This window comes from Protopterus annectens, chromosome 1.part2 (genome assembly GCF_019279795.1).
Source record: "Protopterus annectens isolate FY-2018-M chromosome 1.part2, PAN1.0, whole genome shotgun sequence".
NCBI lineage: Eukaryota > Metazoa > Chordata > Ceratodontiformes > Protopteridae > Protopterus > Protopterus annectens.
In genome coordinates, this window is record NC_056727.1 from 931,740,639 (window position 1) to 931,755,830 (window position 15,192).

The following is a 15,192-nucleotide window of genomic DNA, read 5'->3' on the forward strand; positions in this document are numbered from 1 at the left end:
AGAAGTTCTCTGGTTTTGGTTTTAAAGGTTGAATAGTTGGAAGTGTTTTGGATGTGTTGGAGGAGAGCATTCCAGGCCTTAGCTATTGTATTAGAGTAGAGACCGTCGCCGTGGTTGTTGTGCAACTGGGTTGTTGTTGGCATCATTCTGTCAGAAGATCTAAGGGGCCTAGTATCAACTTGTGGTTTAACTAGGGCAGACGATGAGGGGCATAGGTTGGGGTTGTGAATTATTTTGTTTGCAAAAGTGAGATGGTTCAGTGTTAACAGGTTGGGAAGCTTGAGCCATTTCAGTTGTTGGAGAGCAGAGCAGTGATAAGATTTATGTGGATGATTGCTGACAAATTTTGCAATTTTATTATAGCAGGATGATAGATTAAGGTTGGTTTTGCGGAGGTTTGTAAATGTGTGAGCAGTAGAGTAAGGTGGATAGAAGTTGAGATCTAGCAGTCGCTAGTGTGGCTTGGTTTGTCAGGAAAGGTTTGGCATGGTAGAGAGATCCAAGTTTGACATGGACTTTTTTAATTGACAGGGAAATGTGAATATCAAATTTCAGCCTGTCATCTATAGCAACATCTAAGAGTTTGATGTGGTTGTTTGGTTCAATTGTGGTTCGTTTGGTGGAATGAATTATGATTGATGGAGAGTGGTTACTGGTTGGTTTGTTTGTGAATAACATCAATTTTGGTCTTTTGGGGGTTTAGAATGAGACTGAGGTTGGATAGGTAGGTTTCTGTTTCCTGAAATGCTTTTTGTGTCATATCTTGGAGTTCTTGGAGAGTTGGGGCAGAGCAGATAAGAGATGCATCGTCTGCGTATTGTACGATTGTTGCAAGTTGGGTTGCTGAGTTTATATTATTGGTGAATAGGATAACAAGAAGGGGGCTGAGTATGGATCTTTGGGGTGGTATACCTGTGGACACTGGTAGCAGAGGAGAGAGATTTTTCTCCCATTTGGTTTCCTGTTTACAGTCAGCTAGGTAGCTCTTAAACCATGTGAGAGTGGATGAACTGAGGTGGTAGGTAGCAAGTATGTTTAGGAGAAGCTGGTGGGAGACTGTCAAATGCCTTTGACATGTCAAGGAAGATGGCTAAGACTAGGAATCTATTATTCATGAGGTGATGAATGGTGTCGGTAAATGATATTAAGGCTGTATTAGTACTGTGCTTTGGCCTGAATCCATGCTAGGAGTGGGACAGTAGGTTATTGATGAGGTAATTTTGGAGTTGTTGAAGACATTTCTCTAGGATTTTAGCCAAGGGTGGGAGGATGGCAATGGGATGATAGTTTGTGCTTTCCCTGGAGGGGGCCACCCTTGTGGAGGGGGATGACATGTGCTATTTTCCAGAGGTGAGGTACATATTCCGAGATAGAACGATTGATAAGAAGAGATGTATGATAGGCAATAGATGGAGCAGCAATATTTAAGATTTTGTTGGGGAGTTGGTCTACAGCTAGTTTGCTTGGCTTAAGTTTGCTAATGAGCTTTTTTATATAGGAGGTTTGGACAGGTTTGGAGAAGAGAGGTAGAGTTTCAGAGGTAGAGGTGGGTATTGAAAGAGGTAGATTTTGGTAGTTATCTAGGAGGGCGGTGATAGAGTTAAAGTGGGAGTTGAATTGGGATTCTATGAATTCAGAGGTAGTGGATGGGGTGGGGGAGGGGTGGAGATTTTACCTAGGTTAGTTGTTTGCCAGAATGTGCGAGGGTTGTGAAGGTGCCTTACTTGAGAGGTATAGAAGCATTGTTTTTTTGTCATTCATTTTTTTTTATCAATTTCTGTTTGGTTCCTTAGCTCCTTGTATATGGTCCGATCATTTATGCTTTTGTTGGATAGGTGTAGGGGCTTTAGCTTTATCTCTTTATTTGATGAGCAGTTTAATGGCATGGAAGAGCCAAGGATTTAATGCATACTTTTCTTATGGGGGGCAGACTATTTAGGAGTTCAAGGAATTTACAGCTGAATTATTGTCTAAGGAAATAAGTTTTGTACCTGTTAGGAAATTCAGTGTTGTAGATACTGTGTTAGATCTCAAATTTTATTTAAGGAAGTTGAATTTGAACTTACTACATGCTACTACCTCCCAAAATAATGTCAGTGAAGACAGTATTTTAAATCAGTTCTACTTACAAACCCCCCTTTGCACCCAAAACTGGCAGTGTATGAAAAAATATGTGAACTAGACCTGTATAATTTAAATAAGAGTAAACACAGGTTAGCTCAAACACTTTACAATATGAATCAAAGGTGGCAAATGTGATTGTTTATTGGTATTGCAAAAACATGTCAGGGTTATGAAACCTGACAAAGGGGGAGGGGCTGTAATTATGGACTTTTACATGTACAGTGACAAGATGTTGGCTGTTTTAGACGCAGTAAATTACATGGAGGTGTCCCTCAACAAATTAAACACTGCATACAGGAAAATTTATAGTCAACTCACTGACATATTTTTAGAAAGAAGAATAGGCCTCTCCTTATATAACTATCTTAACATCATTAGCCCAAGGATCCCAGTATTTTTTTGGTATTCCCAAGATCCACCTATGAGGCCCTTTGTGGATGGAAGACACTCCTCCATTACCACTGCTTGTGCCCAATTTTTAGACCATGAGCTGAAGAAAATATTGCGAAATGAAAATCATATTTGTAAAGACTCCTGGACTTTTTTAGAACAGGTGAATAAAACTGGTTATGACGCAAGGGACATCATGGTCACAATAGATATAAAAGACCTGTATACGGTCATCCATCAAGAAATTGGTCTTGAATGGGTGGATGACTTATTGTTATACATAGTTAATCAGGAGAAAATTCATTTAATTTTGGAACTATTAGAAATTGTTTTAAGAAACTATTTCTCCTTTAATGGCAGGTACTTTTTGCAGACTATTGAAGTAGCGATGGGTTCAGCCTGTGGTGGGGCATTTGCGAACATGGTAATGGCATATTGGGAAAGAAACTGTCTTTTAGTCTCGGTACTATTCTAAGGTTAAACTGTATTACAGGTATCAAGATATCATCAGTTTGATATGGAATGGGTCAATGGTTGAACTGGAGGAATTTTGAAGTTATCTCAACACCACTATCACATTCCTGCAGTACACTTGGGTTATTACCTTGGATTATATGAATTACCTTGATGTCCATTTGTATAAAGACATGCACAATGAAAAGTATGCTACCAGAATTCACAGAAAAGAAACCTACTCAAACTCGTTCCTGCACTATACTAGCTCCCACCCCAAGCATCAAAAGAGGTCAGTGGTTAAAGGGCAATTAGTCCGAGCAGCCCATATGATCTCCCGAGCAGAAGACTTTCTTTTAGAATGTGACAATTTAAAAACTATGTTCTTGAGGAGGGAGTATCCAGCAGACTTGCTTAGCGAGCTTATGCAGGAAGTGATAGGCAAAAGAAGAGTAGGGTATTTTAAGCCCATAGTTGGAGAACACGCACTAGATAACGGTCCTTTTCAAGTTGAGCGGGGAAGACCGGAATTGAATTAAAGCCCATTTTTTAGATCGGTGGTGCTCACATTTAATTCTGATTCATACCACTTGATGTCTGATTCATACCACTTGATGTCTGTTTTTTATAAGAACTTGGACATTTTAATTAATGACTTGGACATCAGGGCACAAATAGGAGAAAGACCTATAGTTACATATAGGTGTGGTTCAAATCTAAATGATCTCTCAAGGAAAGGTTTCAACCAATACTATAACAGGACATGTAGGGTGTAGAAATGTGAGTTTTGTAACTGGTGCCACAAGGTGAAATCGGGTAGCAAATTCGCAGTGAATGGCACAGACCATTATGTAAAAGGAAAATACAACTGTCATTCCAAGGCAGTGGTCTACGTGGCCACATGTGACCAATGCCAAGCATTTTATGTAGGCAATTAATGCCAGAATCTATGAACACAATTATGCCATAGGAAAGAATAACAATAATGCACTAGCTAGGCATATTCATGATAACACTGGCCATAATTTCATGTTTATGGCAGTTGACCATGTAGACATTAGTGTTAAAAAGCCCTGGGGACTCCAGTTGGAGTTAAAAGAGCTAAGGTGGCAAATCCTATTACAATCAGATAATGGCCTGGAGTCAATGACAGGACGTCTGTTACTCCTGTGTTGAAATTAAAAGTCCTGGAAAGGAATAAAACATCCTAAAGCATTTTTTTAAGCACAAGCACATTCGTATGCATCAATTTTTGGAAAAATATATTAGTACCATGTGGACATTTAATATGAGATTTTAAACTGATTTGGTTTTAGTTTTACTCTAACTATTTATGATACAAGTATGTGACTAATAACACAATTCACAATCACAAGTTTTAGTTTGAATTGTTTTTAAGATGTAATAGTTTTAGTAGCAACATAGCCGTCAAGAGGTTAACTAATGTTTCATTCTAGTATTTCTCAGCTAGCCCCCTTTCTTTTCTTATCCAATCAGAGTGATTTTACATGTGTAGGTTGTCTTGCATTTTAATGGTGTGTGGTGAAGTTACCACTTGTTTAACGAAAGCACTCGTGTATATATTTGTGGTTTTTATTGTATTAAAAACATTTTTGGTTTTAGCATCACTCGTGTGATTTGCGCCTGCGATACTCTGCCTTCCAGTATTTTCATTCATTTAGTTTGTTTGCCGCTTTGGTTTTTTCGAGTTCAAGGAATTTATTATTAAAGTATTCAACTGCAAGGTCCAGGTTGAGGGTTCTTAGGGGGTGACCAATCACACTGCTGTAGCAGAAGGTTGAAAGCATCAGGGGAAAAATGTTTTTTTTAAAGTGGGTGTATTTGATGGGTGAGGTAGGTTGGGTTTGAATTCTTTTTTTTAGTAAATAGGTGGGGGAGTGATCACTAAGGCTGATTGGTAGCCGGCATCCTTGGTCATTGAGGTTAGGTGTGTTGGTCAATATCCAGTCAAGTAGTGATTCTTTTCGAGAGTGTTTGTCAGTACGAGTGGGACAGTTTATGATTTGGGTCTAGTATAGATTGATAAATTTAGTAGGGCAGTTGGAAGTGCAGGTAAGCCAATTAAGATTAAAATCACCTAGGATGATAGTTTCTTGACTGAAAGTGGTGGAGGACCAGGAAAGGATATGTTCAAAGTTGGGAAGGTTCTTACCTGGGGGTAGGTAGATGGTTATGATAATCATGGCTTTGTGTGAGTTAATATAAAGGCATCAAATGAGTAATTCAGTGTTAGGGATGTCTGGTGGGGTTATGTTTACTTTCTCTATTTTAAGAGAGTCTTTGAACATTATAGCTATGCCACCACCTCTTTTGGTTAGTCTGTCTTTCCTTATTATGTTATATTTGGAGGGTAATTACAGGGTCCTTGATGTGAGGTTTTAGCCAGGTTTCTGTTATAATGGCTATGTCAGGGGAGTAGGTAGTTAAGGTAGCATGGAATTCTGTGATCTTATTAACATGGCTTCTTAGATTAAAGTTGGTGATAAGTAAGTCAGATTTGGAAATGACTGGTAGGGGATTAGTATGTTAGTGGTAGGGGTGCTTTAGCTTGAACTATTTAGGGTAGAGTTAGGGGGGTGTCTTTGTGGTTTGTTTGTGTTAGAGGTAGGGCCAGGATTAGGATGGATGTCTGCCAGCAGCTTTATGTGAGTTAGGGAGTGCAGTAATATGTGTGCTAGTTTGTTTTTTTATGAGGTGATGTCTGAAAGTGGGGGGAGTTGGGTAAGTGGATTTTATGCGACTAGGATGGTAGAGAAGGGAGTAGGTAAAGGAGTGGAGTTGTAGGCTGATTTGACTATATGCTTTTTTTAGGGTTGTGTGGTGGTTGCTTGATTAGAGTAGGGGAACTATAGTATTGGATGTTCTAATTGTGGAGGTTGGTAGAATTATAGGCTAGGAAGAGAAGTCCTGATAGTATAGAGTAGTAAGACAAGTTTGGTAATAGAGCAAGGTTGGGGAGGTTACAGAGATAAGGTGAGAGAGAAAATGGTCGAGCGTGCTAGAGGAGACAGAAGTGGGCAGAGAATGTGAGCTGTTGGAGCTGTAAGGAGTTGTAGAGTAGAGGTAGGTAGGAGTGGTGAAGTGGGTGGGTGATTGTGGTTGAGTTGACTGGTTGTAGAGTAGAGATGGGTAGGAGTGGTGAGGTGGGTGGGGGATGATATGGCTAGAGGTGATTGGGTAATTAGGTAGAGGGTGCGGTTAACAAAATGTATAAGTAATGAAAGAGGGGGTGGGTGGGAATGGGGTAGGGGAGCGGAGTGGGTTGAGCCAGAATAGTAATCTTGCACTATCAGAAAAACAGAGAGAGAGGTGAGGATATTCACTGTAATCCGTTTTTTGATGTATTCCTTAGTCTTTTTCCTTCTACATATGAACTGTAACGAGGTTTTTATATGTATAGCTATGTGGAAAAGTCCACAGAGACCAGAGATTGAATTGTAAGTTGTCTGTGAAATAATGTAGGAAGGCAGTGGGTTTTAAATTGGGGAGGGGATATCGATTCATGCACAGTGGCATTTGCTGATATGAACTCTCTCGTTCATTTAACGTTCAGCAACATGGAAAGCTGCCAACTGCTTTTAATCATTTCCATGTTTGCCAAACCTACCTTCAACATTTTAATAGTAAACTTTTAGAACATCTGCCGGAAAAGTTTGGGGGATTTGAATTCGGCAGAGGTTCCCACAAGTTTCTTATGAAGATGTACTGGTCCTTGAGTAGTAAAACAGTGCCATGCTCTACTTGAATCCCTGTTTTTTTTTTAAATATCAGAATTACAGTTCAGAGCATTTTCACAGAAGCACAACTTGTGCCAGACATGGAGTTTAGAGCACAGCATTCCTCCTTGTTGGCCACACATGCAGTGTCCAACAATTTTTAGTACCAGACTTGTCTAAAGAAGTCATGTCAGATTTGGGTCTGTGATTCATATATTCTTATTCAGCAATATAATTTGAAATAAGGGGTGGTATCACCATGACGTATTGTATATAAGCGTGATTTTTCTCTTTCCTTGGAAACACTTTTAAGTCTTTCAGTCATTTTATCCTTAACCTTTACATTGGTTTAGTTATTTCTAAAGTTATGTATTTATCACAAAAGCAAGATAGACACTGCCACAGATTTTTTTCTTTTCCAAGTCTGTGTATATGTTAAAGGGTCAGCTACACTGAAGTAGGGTACAGACTTTTTTTTTTCAGTGACAGAAACATTGATGCCTGTAGCAGATTAAAGGAGGAACAAATTGCTGACAGATGACATCTGTTATTTAACTATACTGCTGCTATGAGCAATGGAGAACTCACAAGACTGAGGATATAACATCAGTATATCAGTAAAGGATGGTTAAGGGAAGATAGAACCCTAGGAGTCAGTTTGGGGGCAGTGGCTGAGGTGTACATGCTGTGTGGCTCAACAGATTTTGGGCAGGGGCAAATTTTGCATTTTGTGAGAGGCTAGTCTTAATGGTGAAATCAGGTTGCTGTAAGTATTAAAGTAAAGGTTTTAATAAGTAGAAATGGTGACACTGGGATCAAGGCAGAATGTTAGTGTGATCACCATAGAAGTACTGTGGCATTTTGTCATTGATTTATGTTTGGTGTAGATATGAAAAGGGGGGAGGGGGTGGCACAGTGGGCCTATATAAATATGTCGGAACCCACAAAACTAGTTACTTTCACAATGTCCAATCTAGGTATCATCACAATCCCAAAACATTTTTGTCAAATAATAATTTCTCCCTATTTAACAAATTCTTCACTGAATCAGTCATCGCAGTTGCTAACTCTCAGAGCTGTCCAACCTCAAATTTACCATCTGATTTTCATAATAATAATGGCTTTAGCTTCCACCCTGTTCCTAATGACATAATCAGAAATCTCCTTAGGAAATTAAAACCTACTACTTTAGCTTCTGACAAACTCTGCTGAATTCCTAGAAATAGCTGCCTAATTCCATAGCATGTCCGGTATCCATTCTCATCAACCATTCCATATCTGGTTTCAGTCCATACCACAGCAACATAACAGCCCTTATGTCATTCACTCATGCAATTAACACCCACAGTAATTGCAATTATGTCTCTGCTGTCTTTCTTGATCTCTCCAAGGCAATTGATATGGTTAACCTTAATAAACTCATTATATCCCTCTCTAAACTGTATCTTAGAAAACCCACCCTCACCTGGTTTCAGAATTACTTAAGTAGATAGCAAGCAGTAAAATGGAGGCAATAACTCTCTCCTCTATCTTTAACAACCCCCCACAATTCAACTCTTCATGCTCCAGCCATCCAATATGCTGATGATTCTACACTAATATGTTCCTCACCTTCTCTCTAAGAACTAAAAGTGAAAACTCAGGCCTCCTTCCTCTGTGTAGAGGAATGGTCAGTAACTCTCAACTAATACTAAACCCTAATTTCACTCACTGTTAAAGTTCACAAAAAATTAGGGGGACTGTACAGAAACAAGCAATTCCTCACAAACAGCACTAAAGCCAAAATAACACAAACACACCTCCTGTCCACACTCTTATATGCCTCCCATATCCTCACCAACCTCAAAAAATAAGACATACCTAAGCTTGAAATTTTTTATAACAAAATAGCCAAATTAGCCTCTAATAGCTCACATCTCAATCACCACTGCTCAGCCCTAAAAAAACTCAACTGGCTAGAACTTCTACAACTTCTACTTTATAACCAACTTATACTAACGCAAAAAATACTTTATTACCCCAAGGAAACCCCATCATTACAAACCTAATACAACTTTACTCCAGTACTAGGGTGCTACATTCCAATAAAAAAATCTTCTACAAGTTACTATAGCCAACAACTCTGCAGGAGCTTCTGTCTATTCGAACTATATAGCCAAAAAAATGGAACACACTGCCCACAAATATAATCGCCATCACTTCCTTGACCCAGTTCAAAAAATGCCTAAAAACACACTTCCAATTAAATTGGATCTGTAGTTGTAACTCACCACTATAGATTACCTCCATTTTATGTCTGCTCACTCATAATAACCTTCCCTCCAATACTGTCAGGTAGTTCACCTGATTTTTTTTCAGCTTAAAATAGCCTCTTTCATCATTCTTCATATCCTAATCTTCCTTTCACACTTGATCCTTTGCTCTTTGTTTAATGATATCTCTGAATAGATATTCTATAACCAGACTGCGTAATGGTGTGTTCCTGTAATCAGTATAAACGTATCTATTTTTCTTTATCTTGTGTTGACACTTAATTTTTGTATCATAAATGATTTGTATATGAAAATGATGTCACTGTTCTGTAACTACAAAGTTGTACTATGTCAAGTCTTGTCTTTGCAATATGTGGAGCATTTCTTCTCAGGCCTCCACTGAAAAAGGGCTTGTGTCCAGTCTGACTTTCCCGGTAAACAAATGTAAAATAAAATAAATAAATATTAAATAAGGGGGCCATTAGAATTTGGAAGGGTGGGTTGTTTGCATGATTATCCCAAAGCCACTAATATGAAGATTTTTAATAAGAACATGTAAATAAGGAATGGTTGACTGACTCCAGAAGGCAGGAGAGATGCTAGAGGGTAAAAGGCAACAGTTGTGTTTTATTTAGTTATATGTTAACTGGGTTAGAACTACTTGACAGACGTAAGTTACAGAGGAAACTTGGAACTAAAGCTCCCCAAAACAGTTAGTCCTGTTAGGTAACATAATACATGCATATTACTTCGACATAGCAAAAAGCTAAACATATGAGCATGCAAAGATGATGCATAACTGTAGGTATTGAAGACATTGGTGAAAGTCAGCACTATAGTTCTTACAGTTTTGTGTTACACTTCTGGAATTTTTTTTTTAAATAAACCTTTTGATCTCTTCCACTGCTTACCCAACTGTAAGCCGTCCTGTCACCATTATTGTATGTTTTCCCTATATGAAGCAAGAGATAATCCACCCATTTTTCCCTTTTGTGATAAAAGCTGATCCTGGGAGGTCATTATCCTTGCGGCCACCAGGAAATTGAGTGTACCTAACTCTGTGATCTATGTAGTGTCTGACAAGTCTTTACTTGATGTTGGGTTGTCTTAATGAGGGGGTCCCAGCCTCTACTACAGTTTCACATGCCTGCCCTACCACTTCTATTAGCTGCAAATTTTCCAACAAGTACTGCTACTCCACTTAACATCCATGAGGTGCCAGTATAGTAACAGAACTGGCTATGTCCCTCCTCCCAGAATGGCAAGCAGACATCAGCTGCTTATTTACATCTTCACCCAAGATGCTAGTCGATCTCACATTTTATGGGTCATACTGCGGTGGTGCTGTGGTAGCGTTGTCGCCTCATAGCAAGATGTTGTCCCATTCGATTCTCAGCTAGAGCGTCTTTTGTGTGGAGGCATACGTGAATGGGGCATGCCTTCATTGAAGGTTGTGCATCAGGGCTGGTAACCCGGTATGTAAAAATCCACTACCAATCATTAGAGGACAGGAGTTCCGCTGTGGCGACCCCTAACCGGGAAAAGCTGAAAGACCCAAACAAACTCGAGGCTTTATTTTTTTGTTTTTGTGCCATGGAACTAAGCAGAATTCTGTGTGAGTTTTCTTTGCAAATAAGTTTGTATTGGCTGGCCTGATATGGAGTTATATGCTCGATTGTAGAGAAGGCAGGATATGAAGCCCCTTAACGAAGGTTGTTTAGGAGTTTGAGGGCAATGTAATGAAAATGTATACCAAGATAATTATTGGCTTCAGATATGAGGATAATGAGAGACAAGGGTGTAGTGTTACAGTAGCACAATAGAAAAAACTGCAGTTACATAGATTTGTTAGTGTATACAAGACTATGCTGACTTGGGTGGGGGGCTTTGCTAATTAAATAACATAGGAAAATAAAGAATAGTGTAGCTGCAGCTCTTGTATGCCATACTTTGTGAAAGATGCTGTTTCAGCAATTGTGAAAACACTGAGAAGATAAGCGTGGTCAGAATAGCTTTGAGGTTACCAACATTGTTAAGGACAAGTATATTTCTTGATGAAAGTGATGAGGGACGTTTCTTCAGCATTATGGAAGGGTAAGGCATGAGCATGACAAGGATACAGTTGGGGAATCTAGATATAATGTCATGACGTAGTCAGTGAATAAAGACAGTCATAGATCAGGGTAAAGGAAGTGTGTGTAGATAGTAACTTGTACACTTATCAGAATATCTTTTGTAATGTTGAGAGTAAGGTAAAGGAGCTTGTCTACCAGCATAACCTGTAGGGAGGCAAGACATATTTACAAAATTCAGTATGTTGTTGACTGACTGGTGCTGCAAGCAGGGCTGCATAGTAATATGAATTCCAAAATATAGCAAGTGATTGACAGACCACTGCATTAAGCAGAGTTGCATAGTAGTAAAATGAAAGGGGTAATTTGAGGAACAAGTATTGTGTACCTTAGACACATCTGCATGCATATTTAAGTGGAGCAACATTCTTAACCTGGTTTAGAGAAACATTAAACAAGAGTCCTTTTAAACTTAGATGGTATGAAGAGACTAGTCAGGTTGTTACTAACAGCAAGGAAGGGGGCACAGAGGGGACAGCATGAGAGCTGGGAATTTCAGAAACTAGGCTCCTAAATGTCAGCAGAACTAGTTGTCTAGTATAAACCAATGATCCTGGAAAGGGTCGAAGAAGTGGAATAAGGAGTCAGTGGGGGTAAGAGATGAATGTAGCATGATGCTCTACAGTGCCTTATTTTTCGTGTCGATTGATAACTGATTAGGGAAGAATGTTTGAGGTGAGTGGCCTGCTTAAAAACTGGGAATTAAATCCTTGGGGTCATCACTTAGTGTTTGCAGGTTTGAGTACAGTACTGCCTCTGAAAGATGCTTCTTTTGGCTTACAGGTTGTGCAGTGTTTTGGTGGACATACTAGCCTTAGGAATGTTACAGTTTGTACGGGTCTGAAGTGCATGCCTTACTGACTTGACCAGAGTGTTTTTTTTTGTTATATTCTTTGTTACTGTGCAGTGGGAAAGTTGTCCGAGGTATCTATTTCACTTAATTTCATGCTCATTCACACAAGAGCAGGATTCTTCAGTCATTCATCTGACTTCCACCATGTAAGTTTTTGTGAAAAAATTTTAGACAGGTATGCGCTTTGTAGAACTGCTCCTTTTAGTGACCAGTCATGCTTATAGTGAAATTAAGAGTCTTTATTTATTTTTTTTAATGAATGTAGAAACAGAGCTAGGCAGAAAATACAGACTACAGAATTGCTGGATTAAGCATTAGTTAAATTGCTGGCATAGACAGCTAAAATGTCAAGGACTGGATTGATGCATTGGCTGTTTTCTGCCTTTTTGCTGACGTACCTGTTCTAAGAACATTATGTTAGTTCTTTCTGTGCTGACAGCTGATACAGGTAGAATGCTGATTTGCAGCACCAACATAAAAAGAGACATGAAGCATCAGATATATTCAAAGATATTGGGACTAAAAGGCTCAAGTACATGTCAGCAAACAAAATGCATCTCACTGAGTTTTCAGTTTTAATATCGACAGTGAATTTTGTTCAGTCATTACTCAGTTGTAAAGGTGTAGTTGGCCTTAGTTGCACGGGCATTCGTCAGTAGCAGTATTGTCAGATACCATATTGCCCAAACCAAGGTCACAGAGTACTGCTTTCATCACTAGTAACAGATGTGCTCATTCTGCTATGTTCAGTTTTGGGGGCAAGGACATATTGCCGTACCTGTGAAAGATTGCCCAGCTCTCAACTTGGTATATTTAGAGTTGTGGGAGTTAGGGATGGTAAAGGGGAGGCTTGCCCCCCCTCACCCCACAGAAACATTTTTTTTACTATTTTAGTTTTAGTTGTGTATGTTGATTTTTTTTTTTCTCCTTGTGATTTGACACTAGACAGTAGTATTTTCAGCAAGTTGCCATGTTGTCTACTGGATGGCAGCAGGTGTGAGGAATTTGCAGTTGTGAAGGAATTTAAGTGGATGTTGTCATAGGTTAAGGCTAGGGACTGTTAAGCTGCTACAGAGTTGAGTGTGTGTTTTGAACTGCTTGCAGCCATAGGATTTTCTACTGTCTTCATAGTACTTATATGCAGTAGTTATCTGAGGACACCACTGCCATTACCTCTACACAAAAACATTAAGTCTGAGTCGAATTTGGTTTTGCTGTTTCAAGCTGGCAACTTGGAACACTGAGTTGTATAATATGTAATTTGTGCGTTGGTGTACTGATCACTGGTGACAACTTTCTTCACTAAGTCCACCAAGTTTATGGAGATGAAAGACTATTTTAGATATGGCATTTGCTATTTCTTGTAATAGCATATTCTTTTCAAATTGTAAGCTTTTGCTCAGACAGAAAGCAGGTTACCAGCAAGAAGTTGTGTATACAACGGTAGCTGTAGCAAGCCTGCTTATTTCATAGGCAAACACTAGGTTACCTGCCCTTGTTGGCCGTTTTAAGCATAGCCAACTTCCCTTTTGTGGAAATCAAACTATGTACTTCGTGTTTGTGAAGTAAACAACTTAACAGTTATACTAACCTTCCAGTTTTCAGCTAACAGTACCTACATTTTTGTGATTAAGACGGTGTTAAGGATCAGAGCGGAACTTGGTGCAGTGTGGAAGTCACAGCTTATCAAATACATAGCTGTCGTTGGAGGCACAATCACTGAATAGAGAACAGTGAAGCTGTGAAAAAATCATTTCACATGTGCTCATGTGTGAAATTTATGGATTGCTTCATTTTGTTGTGATGTTTAACTGCTAAAGTCTGCTGATATGCTCAACGTTGGAACTGGATTGTCTAAGCTGTAAAACTCTCAAAGTGATTGGGAGACCAGGGAGCAACCAAGTAAAACAGATGTCATAGTTATCCTTGGCAGTGCTAAATGGTGTCTTTTGCATTTATAGTAAACAGACTCATCTTCCTTTCCGTCTTTGAGTACCCCCTGAAGCATAAAAGTACAATTTCAAGTGTGTGAAAATTAATCTTAAAGTTTGAGCTGAATAAATTGTTGTTGATTGTGTTGCTTTTTATGTATTTGGGATGCCAATAAGTCACTTTCTGATGTTTTTCTTTAAACACTAGCACTATTAGTAATGGAAAAATACTTTTGTGACTGTCCTGAAGCAAAAGTCTTATTAGAATATTAAAACTTGGTTAAATTGTGCATCACTATAAAAATTTTTTTTCTTTTTTACTTAAAACAGGAAGAGCTTGAGTCACCAGTTCCAAAGACATCAGCAGCAAGTACACCTGGTAAGATTGGATTCTTGGGAAAGGTATTGTAATGTACATTTTTTGACGGAGTTGCTACTTGAGCATCTAGCCACATATTTGGCCTTTTCATCATCCCTTCGTGGCAGTCAGTGAAGGGTGAGTTTCAAGTGGTGGATTGGATCTTTTATGGCAGCTTTAATTTGATTAGCAGATGCTCTGCAATTTCTGCTATGTCAAGTCAGTGTAGGAGCGTGCTGACATACTTCCACATTTTTCCCCCAGCTAGACAGCTTACAGAAATGGGTTCCTTTGCCTTTGGTCCCAACTAAATCCTTCCCACTTAATATGGACAAGGAAGCTTCTTTAGCTCACTTGCATCCCTCCTTGTCATGTTCTTCAGAATTATGGGTATGCTAATAGAACTTGGGTCGCTGGGCCTGCACTCGTGAATTCATATCTTTATGCCAAGAAGCTGTGTTCTTGGATAATTTAAGTGCCTGAACACCCAAGTTTTCTTTTTACAATGTGTGACCCCTCCAGTAGCATCTTTCTATTAAAGTCTTAAGAACCAGTTTAGTGATAGTAAATGTTCTTTTTTTGCTAAAGTTTAATAATTTTTTCTTCAGTTTGCCATTGTTGTCATTCTTCAGTCAGTCAAAAGTGGTGCTTCAGCAATGCCTCCCCCTTAAGTCTGCTGTCTTCCTCTGCTTTTGCATACATGTAGTGTCCCTGCATTACTGAAAATGATGTCATGTCACCATGCTCTTTGTTGTCACGTAATAACTGTTTATGGTTCAAAAGAGAATTCAGATTTGTCATGCATTTGCAGAGAAGTATGTCCTTTTCTTATCCCTTGCTGTTTGTATATTATGTTTAGTGTAAACATGCTATCAGCAGCCTGCCAGATCTTCCAAGTACAGAACTTCAGATGCCATTCTTTCATTCAGGATGTGATAATAAATGTATGCAGATAAAAACAT

The 15,192-nt window shown here is 39.0% G+C and overlaps 1 protein-coding gene across 9 annotated transcripts in view; it reads left to right on the forward strand.

Moving 5' to 3' along the window:
* ENAH (ENAH actin regulator) overlaps positions 1–15,192 on the forward strand; it is a 1,657,477-nt gene that overhangs the window by 1,585,585 nt on the left and 56,700 nt on the right. For all 9 annotated transcript variants that reach the window (XM_044059827.1, XM_044059830.1, XM_044059831.1 and 6 more), the window contains one exon: positions 14,203–14,251. In XM_044059827.1, the coding sequence (XP_043915762.1) occupies positions 14,203–14,251 (49 nt within the window). The remainder of the gene's footprint in view (positions 1–14,202; positions 14,252–15,192) is intronic.